The sequence below is a fragment of the Lissotriton helveticus genome, chromosome 8 (assembly GCF_964261635.1).
Source record: "Lissotriton helveticus chromosome 8, aLisHel1.1, whole genome shotgun sequence".
NCBI lineage: Eukaryota > Metazoa > Chordata > Amphibia > Caudata > Salamandridae > Lissotriton > Lissotriton helveticus.
This window is the reverse complement of record NC_136069.1, coordinates 1,602,574,961-1,602,590,791: the sequence shown is the minus strand read 5'-3', so window position 1 is coordinate 1,602,590,791 and position 15,831 is coordinate 1,602,574,961. Positions and strand designations below refer to the sequence as shown.

Genomic DNA, 15,831 nt, shown 5'->3' with positions numbered 1-15,831 from the left:
CTTCTGTGAGTGTCTTCTTTTGCTCTTAACGGTGGCTGTCTGGTTACTGTTTTTCCTTCCTCTTTGGTTCTGGGAAGGTGGGGTTCTGGTGTTCCTATGCCCCGCTGCTCTGCTGCTCCAGGTCGGGGAGGTTGCCTCCCATCTCTCCCTTCCTCCCTTCCTCCTGCTGCTAGGGGCCTGGCCTCTCTGCCACCTCTGAGTTGGGGGCCCTCTGGTCGTGCCTTACCCTTGTTTCTTGGGGGGTGGATTCCCTCTCGGCTGGGGGGGGTTGAAGGTTGGTTGTTCCTGCCTGTTGGGACTGTCTCCCCTTCCTTGTTTCGGGGTGTTGTTGTAGGCCTGCTACATGTGACATGACTTTACGCAGGTTCCCTGTCTCCGGGGGAGAGGTGGGAGGTTGCTGTCTATGTATTGGTTGGGTGGCTGCTCAGGGCTCTGTTCTGTTCTTTCTCTTCCCTTGGACATTGCGGTGTTGCACTGTTTCTATGGAGTTTCTTTTTTGTATACTCTTTCGCACACTGTTCCCATGCTCCCACAGTTTTTTATTTGGTGGCTCCACGTTGTGCAGCGGAAAAGTTCTCCAAAGAAAACTGACGTTGGCGCGCCGGGCTTATGGGACCTCGCTGACATCACGTACGCGGACGACGCCTGGGCGGAGTCGCATGGTGTCGCCGCCCGCCCCCAGCGCGCAGGGATGCTGTGGCAAAAAAGTTTCCGGATCCAGTCTCACACCTGGGGATAATTCTACGTGAAGGAATCTGCGGCTAGAATCGGCTTTACCAGATACATCATTACCGAAGGTAAGTAACTTGTACATTATGAGCTGTAGGCATAGAGGAAAGTAAAGAATACAGGAGAAGATACAGCCCTTTTGAAAGAAGTTTCTTTCCTCCGAGGGATCTCACCCTCCTAATGTGAAACCATACCAACTGAGACAGTTGTGCCATCAATGTAATCCTTCAGCGGAAGAGGTGGCAAGCATTCATCTTTGCTGCAGGGAAGCGATCTCCCAAACAGTGACTTCTGACACCCCCCCCCTACCCGTCTCCCCCCCCCCCCCCAACCCAATATTACCAGACTTGCTAGCTTAGAGAATCTTGCCCACGTATAGGTTACACAGGCCCCTTGACTAACTTGCCTCTTAGGTCACTAATAGGATTGTCATCAGGGCGGGAAGAGGAATGTTTCCCACGTCATGTTTAAAAACTCATTTGTAATAAATATATTACTGACTCATGATGTGATGGCGCACTGTCATTTACAAAAAGCAAATTATCCATTGAAACGGCCACAAACTTGCAGTTTTACTGACAAAACTATATAGTGTATAGATAGACCATAATCTGCGGAAATTGGATTTCAGCAAATTCATTTGAATGTACATCACTAAGTAAAGTGCTATGATTTGTTTCTGTCATTCAGAGAATCTCCTGTACAATTTCTAGGGCCAGTTTCTGCATCTCAGACTTGAATCTTTGAAATTAGCCTCTGCACTCCTGAATTCCTATATTATGTACATCTGATATTGGTACACAATTGTATGGGCATTCTATGATTGACCAAGTGTCCTTCCACCTAAACGTCTTACCCACTCAAATGGAAGAGATTTTGTATTTGGTGCTTTAAAAAAAAAAAATGAGCAGTCTAAATGCCAGGAAAGGATGCCTTCTTGGTAGCCATCACTTCGAACCATATTGAGCTAGATGCTGACCTTATGTTCTCAAGAACCATGGCTTCTGTCTGCCTCTTTAAATAAATCAACAGTTTGTCCACATACAACGATACTATGTGCCTACGGCAGTGTATTTCTGTTGCCCAATCAATGAAGATCTAAACGGACCTGCCAAAGGCTCTATTACTAGAATGATCAGTTGTGAGGACTGTGGGCACCCTTGTCTCGTCCCCCTCTCTAGTTCCCATTCTTCAGATGTAACCCTATTGGACTTTACCATTGCCATTGTTTTTTTGTTGTGATGTTTAACTGTTTTAACAAAGGCAGGGTCAAAATTCAAAGCCTCAAGCACTTAGAACAGGTAGTGCCATAATAATTCCAAAGGCTTTTTGTGTGTCCAGTGACTACAAAGCCATTTTATCTTTTCTGTGTGTAGTTTCATCCATTGTGTCTCAGAAGTCCGAATTGAGTGCCATCCTTCGACCTGGAGATATGAATCTGGACTGATCTGTTTCAGCTGTGCAATGAGGTGTAATGCCAGTAACTTATCTACTATTTTATCAATATTAAGCTCACATAGATCCTTATTCCTTATTATCCATTGGTTCCTTTTCTGATTTTAGCATAGTGTCTTTGGATCATTGTATAATGTCCTGGATCATGGTAAAATCTCCTCCGTCAATCGCTTGGTTAACCTGGAGGTCTAGCTTGACAACAGAGCTGTTACTTGAACTTATGTGATGAAGAAACAAATGGCAGTACTACTAAAAGAATCAAATTATATATTTAAAGGAAACAAACCTGCAGGAGAAGCACCAGCCCCCAAGCAAACGTTATTTCTTTCCACAGAAAATTGTTTTTTGTTCTAACTGTATTTTTCCCTAGTGTGGAAGCATATTCTCAGTGCAGCTGAACTGAATTGATGATGGTGACATGCCACTAAGCTAGGACCACAGGCCTCCTCTGTTTATTATGAAAAGTTATAATGAAGGTAGTAGGCCTGACATTTATTGCGAGAGCACATTTCAATAGGCATTTAAGGGTGAAATATTCTCCCACTAATATAGGCTGTAGACATGCATGTTGATGTATGAAATCTCAGAGATTATCATAGTAGACAAGGGCTTTTGTATTGTTACCTCCTCCCCGACAAATCCTCTAGGTGGAAGATTTTCACTGTGATGAACTTTGTTATACCCTTTGCAGATAGATGGTTTATGGTTTTGTCCGCTTTAATTCTGTACATGTTTGTAACTTTATTACTGTATGCAGGATTTTTTCCAGCTCATTGGCTCTTCATTTGGACTTCAGTTGGTCGTGGTGTCAAGGCAATGGTAGAGGCTACAGGATTCATTGATTGATTGGCAAATGATATGTCAGATTTCTGACCTACCTTTTGCCTACCCTTCTCTCTTAATGTGCCCGTGCTCAAACGGGTGTGGTGCTGGGAAAGTGTTCACCGTATGTGTACAAGCCAGTATGTCCTCTAGACCAGACTAAGATTAGTGCCCTGGATTGTCTCGTCTCTGGTGGTACCTTGATTGGTGAGAGGATGCTGGACTGTGAATTGGAACACTGCAAGTTGTGGGACTAGCATATCCGGTGGTGTTTGAACCATTGAAAATGTACCTTGTCTACCAGTGTTAAACTTCAAGCTTAAGCTTTAGTAGCCAAATCGCTGGGCCCAATACTAAAGGGGTTGCCGGGCGTGGAAAGGTTAACCAGGCATTGCTAATGAGTGTCCATTCCATGACTGATGGGTGTTTATGACGGGCTGCATAGCGGCTCCTGCTTTTGCTGACTGTAAACCAGGTCATAAGTCTTGAGCATGCCACACTGCCATTGAATCTCACATTTGGTTTGCCTCAAAGGTTTAAGACCTAGTGGGCTAACACTTCAGCTTGGCAGTTGAAGGTTACACTTTAGTTTAGTGTTTAATGTTGAAAGTTGGTATACCTTTATTGGCAATTTCATAAATTACTTTAATTTTAATTTGTTTATTGTATTTTGTAATTGAACAGTTGGACCCAATAGCAGTAGAAATGCTTTCACAGACTTTCTAAAATTACTTAATCACGATAATTTCTATAATTTCTCAACTATAGTTTATTTCATTCTCAGAAACGTAAACAATTGAAGGTAATTAAGAATTTTATTTACTATTGCATATGTTGACAATGATATAAATGCCTTAAATATTCTGAGCAGTTTCCATATTAACTCCTAGAAGTGACATTTGAACACTAGCGTTGCATGCAACTTGCTGAATTCTTGGTGCATTCAGATGTTTATGAAATAAGCACGTGCCCATTTACACATTTGAACACTTTAATTCTTTATAACTGAATTGTTGAAGATGCTTCTAATGTTCTTCATCTGTGTGAAATGTTAAGTAATATTTGTTTTTGTCTTAGGAACTGAGACTAGAAGACTACTTGGTGAACCGCAAAGGCCCTCAGAATCCCGTGGCTGCAGCTGCAGGGGCTACTGGCTTGTTCGGCACTCCTGCTGCCACATCCACAGCCTCTGCAGGATTGTTTGGGTCTGCTGCTACGAACACAGGATTTGGCCCAAATAAAACTGCTTTTGGAACTAGTACGTATTGACTGATTTTTGTGTCCTGACCCCAAAAGAACAAATTCAGTAACTATTGAATTAATTTGAGTACTTATGTCTTCTTCCTTAATTCGTGAATATCTGCACCAAAATCACCTTGGTTGTGCAACTGTACAGATTTATCTGCCATTTGTGATTAGATTGTCTAATCCATGGTCCCCATGTGCTCACCTACTAACCTCCTTCCACTATTGTTTCATAAGATCGTAGATTGTACTATCAAGGCACCATTTTATAACATCACATATTTGTTTTATTTAGTGCTCTTAAGATTAAGAAGAAATCTGTTTCAAAAGGTCTATTGAAATATTTATTTAAAACCGAAACAGATCTTCCGCCTGAGTATTTGAACCAAACACTCCAATTTGTTTTATCCTTAGAGATTTAGTAAGAAAGTTGTGTAGCCAGGGTTTTGAAGTCTTTACTGTTTGCATGTTATAGCAAAGCAATTTAGACACAAAACAGAGTAAACTTTTTTTACATTTGAAGGAAATCTAGTAAGCCACCTACATAAATAAAACTGAAATACAGTGTAAGCTGGTGAGGGTGAATTGAGCTGGCGCACTGAAGCTTTTCTTAACTTTGTTTGGTCCATTTGTATTGGTTTATCATTAAATAGTAGACATGATGAAAAGTTAAAGGAATAGTATTACTGATGCCACAACACAATTCAACAATGATGGTGTTTTTGCTTGAAAGTTTTGTGCTTTGTATTTTGGGAAGGAAGTGGTGCAAAAGAAGTTCTTTATTTAAATCTTAGAGTTGCCACCATCCCTTTTTTCTCGGGTCTGACGTTGTAAAATGGCAGATTGGAGTAGATTGCATAGCTCCTCGAAAATCATTTAAAAAACAAAGCCTCCTGGCAAGCAGTAATTTCTGGCATGCCAGGCTGAAAAGGCCACATCCACATGCTTATTTTTTTAATTTTTTTTATTTAAAGCATAATCTACAACCAGTTCCTTTAAGCGGTGCCCTCTAGTCCGCTCTAGACAAAGGTCATCCATAAATACTCTTGTAGGAACAATCCAGCCTAAACTGCCAGTCCATATACTCTCTTGCCTGGCAGTTTGAGCTGAATTGTTCCTGTTGTAGCAGGCCACGCCTGGTTTGCGTTTGGCTGCTCGGTCTGTAGTGGGCTATGGAGCAAAAGAACCATAGACTGTAATGTGGCCACAGTAAATATTAATCGCAAAGCCTAAATGGAGCTTATTTTCGGCACTTAGTTTCAGGAAGGGTTCCACTTGGCAGTCATGTCATTTTGATAGTCTGAGGAGTTACATAATCTTTTTTTTTTTTTTTCACATACATGGTTTCGATCTGTCAAGACAACCAAACCAGGGTGAGAAATGGAACAATATCGTTATACTGCCTCAGTCTGGACTGGCAGGGATAGCGAGTGATGGATGGCAACCAAATCCCAACAGTATCAATTGGCTTGCACCAATCTCAGCTCCCTGAACAGTTTGTAACAGATAGCACCCATTGTGCCTGGGACCAACATTCGCTACTGCCTGCCACAGCTACCGCAGGTGAGAAAGGCAGACACAGCAAGAGGATGAACCATAGCTACGTAATCATTGGACCTGGGGGGAAAAACCCCCAGATTCAACGCATCCAGTCCAGCAAGTGCCAAAAAGCTCTTATCATGGTTCCCAACCCTAGCGAGGTCCAATTTAGAAATCTGGAGGATTGAGGAACACCAATCATGAAAGGAAGGAGCTGAAGTGTCCTTCCAGTGCTTACAGATTTCCCTGCGAGCTGCCAGGATGGAATAGAACAAAAGGTTCTTAGCTGGACTGCGAGACTTCTCCTACTCCAAAAATGGCGAGGCGAAGGTCGATCACAACTACGAAGCCCAAAATAGATGACCGTTTGTTGCTGAATGAGTCCCAAAAAGGTGCAAGTTGAGGACAATCAAAAAAACGTGTGTCGGGAGCCTCTTCTAGGCCACATCTTGCACAGGCCACTGGGCCACTCGAAGAAAACTTGGACAACCTTTGCGGGGAGAAATACGCCCTATGCAGGGTAAAAAGATGGTTTCTGCGAAGCCAGGCAGGTTTAACCAGGTCCCACAACACATTGCAAGATATCTCCCAAAGTTCTTTCACATCAGTATCAGGCATCAAGTTTCCCCACAATATCTCAGGGAGGCAAAATTAGCCGTCTGCTAATTCTAATATCAGTTTGTACCATAGGGAGGTCTCCTTTTTCGCTGGAGGTTTATCTATCAAAAGAGGCTCACTCGCTCCCCCTATTGGCAAGTTGTTCCCCCATAAGGTTTGAGAGTAGAACGCTTGGGTCCAACTCGAGATTTGCAAATACTTAAATCTGGAAAAACTCTGCCCCACCTTGTTCACTAGATATTCCCATGGGAGCAAGGACCCTTCCATAAACAGATCACCCCAAGATGTAATTCCGGCCTCTCTCAGCGGGATTGCTAGGGTGTCACCCACCCAGCCTGGAGCCGAGGGAAGATCCCATATTGGGGATCTACTTGAATAATATCCAAATTTTATTGAAGACCTCACCTTGTGCCAAGTTTTAGCCAGCCCCTGCAGCACCGTCAGCTTAATTTTTTTAAAGAATTTGGGGTCACCAAATTTAAACAAGTATCAGGCTTGACCAACTCCCTCACATCTCAATAGAGTAGAGAACATACTCCCAACACCTGCATCAGTTGGCATTTTTAGCACCATGTGTGCGTGTGTTAGTTGGAAAGCCCATGCGTAAATCTGCAAGTCCGGGCCCGCCAGCCCCCCTTTCTCCCTGCGGCGCTAATTTTATTTCCAGGCGATCCTTGGATTTTTATTGTTCCAGATGAATGAAGATATTTCACCCTGCAGCTTGGACATCAATACAGGGTCAAAGAAAAGTGGAATTGAGTTAAATAAAAAAGAAACCTTCGGCAGAATAGACATTTTCACCAGATTTACCCTACCTAATATAGACAGGGGGAGGTGCAACCAGGTTCTCATCAGCTTCCGACATTCTTTTGCAACCTTGGCAAAATTGGAAGGGACAATCAAGCTTATGTTTCTTACTATGTTTATCGCCAAGTACCGCAAATTCGTGCTGAGTTGGTCTTTATATACACTTGCATCGTCGTTCCATGCCATTATCTCAGTCTTGGAGGCATTTACCTCGTACCCCGAAACCTTACCAAATTCCAAGGCTGATCTAATGGCCGCCGGAACCGCGGTACTAATTTCTGATGTCATTATCATAACGTCGTCTGCATAGAGAGACACCTTTTTTACCCAATCTCCATAAATAAAGGGTTTGATAGAAGCATCCTCTCTTAGTTTCTGAGCAAAGGGCTCTATATAGAGATCGAACAGCAGGGGCGACAAGGGACAACCTTGTTGCGTTCCTCTCGTTACTGCAAAGGGCTCAGACAGACCCCCGTTTACCAATACACAGACAGACAGATGGATTCTGGTACAGCAGTTTTATAGCTCTGCAAAAACCCTCCCCCACATTGAATTTCGCAAGGCCCCGACAGGTATTGCCAATTAACCCTGTCGAAGGCCTTGGTGGCGTCCAACGTGAGGACAGCCAGCGGAATGGACTCCTTAGTCGCGATGTCTATGGCTCCTATGAAGTCATAAGTTAGTGTAGTGTAGTTCCTATTATCCCAATAGGCTCTGCGCATTGGAATAATATCTTCAATAGTATAGACCTAGGGCAGAGGTTAACTAGGTCTTCTACCGACGATATTAGACTTAAAGTTTTGTGTTTGCCAGCTAGCTCAGAGTTCACTAGAAACTTTCTCGAATAGGCAAGGAGAATTTTAACCTCCCTGGATAGACAAGAAGGGATTTAGTTTCTGACAACCATAGAACATGACAACTTTGCTCTCCCCTAATCAAGAGTGTATCTCTAGAGTCGTGTGAAAACAAAAGACAACTTATTTTACTCAGTCAGTTCAGTGCATTCTTAGTTTCACCAGATTGTAGAGAAAAGGAAAAGACGGGCGTGTTCAATAAAAGATGTTATTTATTGATCAGTCTCCTTTCTCATACAAGAGAAATGAATCGCTATTATTGTAATACTTATAGTTAAGTAAAGTGCATACAGTAAAGACAGAATTATAAAATAATACTGTAAAAGCATTGATATGGTTTCTAAGCCATATGATACTTTAAAATGGATAAAATAGATACATACATATATACATTTGACTAATCATACTCAACTGGTGCTTCTAACCACGCCTACCCCAGTGTACCTGACCTAAGCCTAATACGTGGGCGGGAGTAGATAAGTAGCAGTTTAAGTTAAGTTTGTTTTGCCAAGGGACTGACTCGAGAATTCTCTGCAAGGGGTTATTCAGTTCTGTACCTGAGATCTAGAATGATGGAGGGCTGGTATCTCTTATCCCAGGTCTTGATATTCCAGCTGCCTGCGAGGGCTGCTTGGAAGCGCCGGAGCTGGATTTCTCAGCAGGAGAAAGGCAGCGTCTCGTTCTCAGCGCGTCAGGAAGGTGGGGCAGCGCCTGTGGGCTTCGCTCTCTGCTGGGCTCCTCGGCACGTCTCGCTGCTCCAATCTCGTCACCACCGCATGTGTTTGCTTAAGGCAATGTCGGTAATATTTATACCTGAAAGGTGCCGAGATTGACGTAAGGATGGACATATATACGTCAATAAGGATGTCATATGAACGGGCTCGTTCGCACATTCTTTTGCTGAAGTTCTCGGTTAAATCAAAACAATGGCTATGGGAATTTCCCAGGTCGCTGTAGGTTTGATTTGTTTTGAGAACTCCGTATGCCTTATCAGGGTCTGGAGGAATATCGCTTGTCTAATTAGATGGCATGCGTTATGACCTAATCAGATAACGCGCTTCTGTGCCGTGGTGTGGCTTAATCAGATAACGGTTTTTGCACCGTTGGATGGCTGCTAGTTAATTATTAACCAGACCAGGGTCAGGAATAGGGGAATCGATATAGTACCTATAGGAATACATCACACCCACTCCACGTAGACTATGTCCATATTTACAAATCTAGGCATAGTGAAACCAGTAGCGTTTGTGTATATCGTACCACCCCAAAATACATTCATATGTATCCTGAAAAATTGGAACTACGAAATATACGAAACACAATCACATGTACTATATGCACAAGCAGTCTAATAATGCTAAACATATAACGCATATTTTAAATTTATCATGAAAAAATGCGAAAAATACACATGAAATGGCTCTTAATACAGAAAAAAAAGGTGCGAGACGATTTCATCACAATCATAAAGTTATGTATAATAGTGCTAGAGGATAGCGAATGTCTCGTGACTACCTAAAATAGAAATTTAGTTCTCTAAGAATAATGTCTACTTTAAGCAGAAGATAAGTGTCCCAAAAAATCGTAAATATTTTTGAATTGGGGGAAAAAGCTCTTGCAATCTGAAAAAATGATGAGAATTTTTTTTTTTCATATCGCTTTTTTAGAAGTTGAAGGCCAAATTCAGCATGTAGGGAACTCAGAGTGCTAGTTTGCTCAAAGTTATTCCTGCTGCTCTGGTGAAAACATCATATCATTTAGACTGTTGAAAAAACTGTCAACAGCTTCTTGCGTAAGTTCCACTAATTCTGAAAAAGTTGTTACCATGCATTCATGAGCCTGAGCATGATTGCCTCCATTGATGTTTTGATCAGCATAGCTGACTGAAGGTCGTACCTGATCGATGCTGCTTTCATCTTGTACTTCACTACCCCTCAATCGTAGTGGTGAAGTCTCCACGAATGCCGTCATCAGGATTGGTAGCCGCTGGGGACAGCACAATGCATGAGCCGTTACCGGACCCAACAAGGTATCTGCGTCCATTGGCACATCCGATAGTAGTGCCAGACAGGTGTCCAACACGCATTCTTCGCCGCATAGCAAGCACCTTAATACAGGCATAACACAACTTTGCCACATCGGTCTAAATGAAAGAGACCAAGTCATGTTCAGGTCTCTAAGCCGGGATAGTCCAAGGATTTTAGTTACCCGGTCCCGGTAGCCAATGGCTAGGATCATTTCTTCCCTTGTCGCAGGTGTTTTGTCTGTGACATGGTTTGCCATAGTGAAATAACAGGATCAAAAATAGAATACCCGCTACTAGTCCCAAAAGGAGTGGAAGTCCGCCAAAAATGGAATGGACAAAGTCTGGAAAAATACCCAGGATGGCTTTGAATGGAGTTAAAGCACCCGAAAACACTGCTTTAAATACACTGGAGACACCAGTGGTATCAGAAATATTTAAGATTTCGTTCAGTATTTCTGCGAAATGTATGGGGGAATTAGTTGGTAATAATGAATGAATCTCTTCTGTTGTCCTTGCAACTTGTAGATCATACGTTTCTTTTGATGACGTGAGCCTGGTCGGCGTCTGTAGGAGCACAGTCTTCATTCTGCTTAAAGTATCTATTCGAATAGAAGCAATTTTCAAATCGGGCCATAACCTTGCCTCCCTGTCTGGAGAATCGTTCGGGAACAATACTCGTTCACAGCACATGACCTTCTTAGTCACGGTTATGAGAAGGTTTTCCGGGCAGCAAACTACAACATCTGCGATCTACTATTAGAATGTAACTCCCGTTCGAGAGTCTCCTAAAGAATGGTTCTATTTGTGTTGCAGGTGTGCCTAGCTGGTAACATGAAAGGTTATTTTAAGTCCCTTCACAGGCTCCATGCAAGCTAATACCCTGACACAAAAGTGTACCGCTTAGTGATTTTGCACAATTATTGCCACTGAGAAACACTTTCTGGCCTTTATTACTGACACATTCGTGTGTATAGGGCAAGTTCCATATTGACTTAATGTACCCTTTACCCAACCTTTCATACTGGCCTGCCTGTATATATTTTTGGCAGAATTGAAACTGGAAAGTAGTTATCGGAATATTTATTATTCCATGTATTATCCATTCAATGACAGGTCGTTCTGACATTGTCAATGGTAATCTCTCAAGTCTTTCAATGCTCAGAATTGTATAGTCAGCACCCTTCTGCGCCAAACTGATTTGTTTATCAGTAAGGTTAAAGATATCAAATAATGACGTTGTGTTGATTAAACGCCAAGGCACATAGCCAGAACGCAGATTTTGTAACGTCCAGCCAAGCTGTACAATAGAACGCAATTGGGACTGACCGTGTTGTAACATCAGTAAGTCTTGCGATATTATATCGATTGCTGAAGACACAATGCTGTCCAGAGAATATATTCTGGAGGACAGAGTCATTAACCCATTGTCCACCACAGAAAGTGATTTTTCCAAATTAATACGGTCAATTTCCCGTATTTTTTCTGCTGTCTCAATTTGAGTTACTTTCCAAACTTCGTTATAAGCTGCATATATAGAGGCCGCTATGAAACGTTTTTGACGCTGTTTGCGTGGTCCCAATATGAAATCACGCAAGTCAGCACCTTCTGTAAGTAAAGTTAGGTGTTGCTTAATTTCAGCCAGTGTGGACGTTTGTAGCCATTGAAGGCAGAGCTTGCCCACGCTGTAGGTGGTTACTATCCCTGGATGTTGTCTTTGGGAATATCTAGGGTCTGGCCTAGTCAATGTGAACCCCTGTTTTTTGTTCAGGAATCTGTCTTGAAAGTTATTTGTATCTGTGGGCCAGATCAACCATTTTTTCCATTCAGGATGTGTTCTGTTTTGGTTTAATATATGGTTTACGTCTATCTCATCATCTATAGAGCTATTACTGTTCACTGTTGGCTTTGGAATAGACGGTTTTTTCAAATCTTTGATTTTGGCTAAGCCAAGACAGGTAGTTTGTTGAATAGTGTCATTCAAGAATATAATTTGTTCTGGGATCATGCAGGCTCTAAACAATGATTCTATACCTTGTACTTGCCAATCTCTTGTACCCCAAACAGTTTTTGCTTCAATATTATTGTTCCAGAAATCAAACCCAAATGTATTCATTTGTTCAAAGAATGAATCGGAATATATCAATTTTGTGTTTGTAAGCATGGTCTTCATACCGGTCTTATTTGACAATTTGAAATAAAATGTTTCTGCATTACTTGTGTTAAACCCTGAAAAGTATGAATATTTATCATAAAATGTTTTCAAGCTATCTTTTGGAGGAGTAGCACAATGTTCCCATTGGTTATAATTTAAAACATTTCTAGGTTGTGCAGATTTATGTAGATAATGGTTACCATAGTGGTTGTAGCAGAACATCTGATCATAATTAGACGAACCCTGCAAATAATCATGTTCTGTGAATTTAGCAGACATCACAAGATCAGACATCATATCATTAATACTTTCAAAGTCCCAATCATCAGCAAATGTGCTTGGTTTTACAAAGTCACTCAATGAGATCTAGAATTGGTGTGGATACTTCAGGATTTCAACCGGACCATAGATTTCATAATCCGTTTTGTCCCATGCTACACCGCCTGGTATAGGATTGGCTGTGAAGTTCACTGAAGAAAGTTCTCTTTTCTCGATGTGTGAAGATGTGTGTGGTTTAAGGACCAAGTTGATTTTCTGGCTTGCTGTGTCCATTTTAGCATATTTTCCTTCAATGAAATGTCCCAAGCATAGTACCATGATGAGCCAAAGAATGAGGATAAATGCACCTAAGGCCACCCAAAATTCAATCCATGGAGAAATCAGATAGGTTTCTTTCAGCTGTTGAAAAAGTTCCTTAGTTTTGTCTTTAAAAGTTTTTGTTGATGGCTGTTTCTTTGCTTCACTCAGGTCTTCAGATGAATCATCGAAGTTGATGAAGTAGCCGGATGCTGTTCTATCAATTGCTCCAATTGCTTTTGGATTTTGCTTTGTTTCATTAGCAAAGTCTGCAGTTACATCATCATAGGTTGTTGTTTCTTGATGAAAAGCTTTGATTTGGGTTTTAAGAGGTTCAAGTTCCATTGCTTTGTTGCATAGTCCTTGTTGATTCACTGTAGATTTTCCAAATGTGATCAGTCTTCCAGTTTGAGCCTCTGTATTCGTAGCAAACATTGGTGTTCTGCTACTTCTTGGGAGTCCACTTGGCCTACTGTTTGTTATCGGCCACATGATTGTGGTTTAACCAGGTCGATGGATACAACTCGGTTCTCCTTTTTACCAGCAAGGGGCGGTAGTACTACTGATCTTGTCCCGTTGACAGACAAGACAGGAACTGCTTTTCTGTAAGAAGGCCCAAATTCCTTCTTTACCGCGATCTTCTCTCTGACTAGATCCCCGACTTTTGGAATCCAGACAGGCCTTGCTGGGACAGGTGGTTTCTCTTCAGTGGTTGTTGGCTGTTGTTTCAACTTTGTTGCTCAGGTCTTTTCTTGCTTCATTTAAGTCCTGTAAAATAGCCAAACTATCTTTGATATCAAAGGTTTTGTCTTTAACCACTGAAGTCTGACTATCAAGATCTTGGATCATCATTCTAGTCCCGAACAATAGTTCGTACGGACTGAACCCTTTCAGAGAATTCCTTGGCAGGTTATTTAGACTACGTTGGACACTTATTAAATGTTTGACCCACCCAGCTCCCGAACCTAATACCTTTGCTGTTATAGATTGCTTTATGTCACGGTTTTTTCTTTCTACGATTCCGTTTCCCTCAGGATGAAATGGACAAGAATACCGCAATGCAATGCCCATGCTGGTCATGGCCTCCTTATAAGCTCGAGAGCTAAATGCAGGACCCTGATCAGAATGTAGCATGCCAATTGCGTATGTGCCGATAAAGACTCGCAAATCTTTTATAACAGTTCTGGCGTCAGCCGATCGCTGGGGCCACAACCATATGAATCTCGTGCATGAATCCACTGCGACCAAGATATATTTATAGTTACCATCCCTTTGTAAGGGACCACAGTGGTCTAGGTAAACACAGGCTAATGGTTTATCTGAGATTAGAAGGTGCGTCTGTGCTGGTTGTTTCACTGTTGATACTTTCATTCTTTGACATATTTCACATTCTAGAACATAGTTCCTTGTTTGTCTTCTCATTTGTGGCCACCAGTATCTCTGTTTTAATAATGACACTGTGGCTGAAACGCCAGCATGTACAGAAGCGAGTCCTTCGTGTGCCGCTATAATGAGTCCTAACCTATGTTCCATGTTTGGAATTGCCCTATCCCCCACTCCAGGGATTCGAGCAAACTGAACATTATTTGCATCAGTTATGTATGAGTACTTTACTGGAAAGCCTTTCGGGAGTGTTTCTATCGTATCTTTTACTGTAGCGCTGACAGCCTGTAATATTTTGCTGTCTATTTTTGTTTTTGACCGGGTGATAGCAGCTACGGAAGCCGTTTGCACTGCTGCCTTCGCTGCTTCGTCAGCCAATGAATTCCCTGCAACGTGAACGCCATCACGTTGATGACTCAGTGTATGTATCACGTGAGTCTTTTGTAGTTCCTTTTGCAAAAGAACTACTTGTTCCCAAAGCATTTTATGTTTGATTGTGCCACCTTTTGCATCTTTAAAACCATTCTTAACCCAGATCTGCAAGTATTCATTGTAAGATTGGACGCAGTAATACGAATCGCACACAATAAGTGTGGGGAATTCTCGATCGGTATTTTCAAGCGCCATCTTGAATGCTAGTAGTTCTGCTCTTTGAGCTGTACAGTCTCCTAGAGATTGCGTTTTAGTGACCACAGGTTAAAATTTTCCTTCGTGCCAGCGACCTTTAACAATCGCGCACGCAGCACTGTAGGCTTGCTTACCCCCCACTGCGGGTTGTGCTGATCCGTCTGTATATATTATACAGCCGTAGTGTTCTAGAGGCAGAATTTCGGTCGGCGGAGGACATTCGAATTCATATTGGAGAAATTCTTGTGTTTTTAAATTGGGATCAAATTTGTATACCACGTCTGTTGCAGCAAGAGAGTTAGCCCACTGTATCCACCTCGGATGGAGTGCTTTAGCATTCGGAATGCTTGCCTTGGTTACCGCCTCTAGGGCTGGTATAGGTGTCACGGTGATTATTCGTTTACCCTGTGCTAGGGCCCGCTCTTTTGCTACAGCAGTCTGTACCGCGGTCAGAATTTTTTCCGTTGGGCTAAATTTCATTTCAGCTTTTGTGTACAAGTGTGATTTGTATGCTATTGGTACCTTCTCTCCCTCATTAGAGGTCAGGTATGTGAATCCGCATCTTCCTGGGATGACTCGAATCACAAGGTTGCGTGTATTGTCACGTGTTTGTAATTTTGTTTTAACTAACATATCTGTTTGTAAAGATCTCAAAATTTCTGTGTGTTTTTGAGTCCAATTGATTCTTTTAAAATCTGGTTTCATTAGATCATAGAGAGGTTTAATTCTTTCTGCATAATTTATAATGTAAGTTCTTCCGAAATTTAGGAAGCCTAGAATTGATTGTAAGTTTTTCAGTGTTCTAGGTTCTTGGATTACAGCACATTTCTCTAGGAAATTGTCAGCCAGGCTTTTGCCTTCACTTGAAAGTTCATATCCTAAAAACAGGACTGTTAGATGGGCAATCCTTGACTTTTTAAAGTTGAATTTGTAACCCTCTGCTGCGAACCCAAGTATTATGGTGTTCACTCTCTTCAAGTGAGTATCCAAGTCATCAT

General features: G+C 41.9%; 1 protein-coding gene across 1 annotated transcript in view; it reads left to right on the top strand.

Moving 5' to 3' along the window:
* Positions 1–15,831, top strand: part of NUP98 (nucleoporin 98 and 96 precursor) — an 853,605-nt gene that overhangs the window by 141,148 nt on the left and 696,626 nt on the right. Inside the window, 1 exon segment of the mRNA XM_078658655.1 lies at positions 4,084–4,264. Within this exon segment, the coding sequence (XP_078514781.1) occupies positions 4,084–4,264 (181 nt within the window).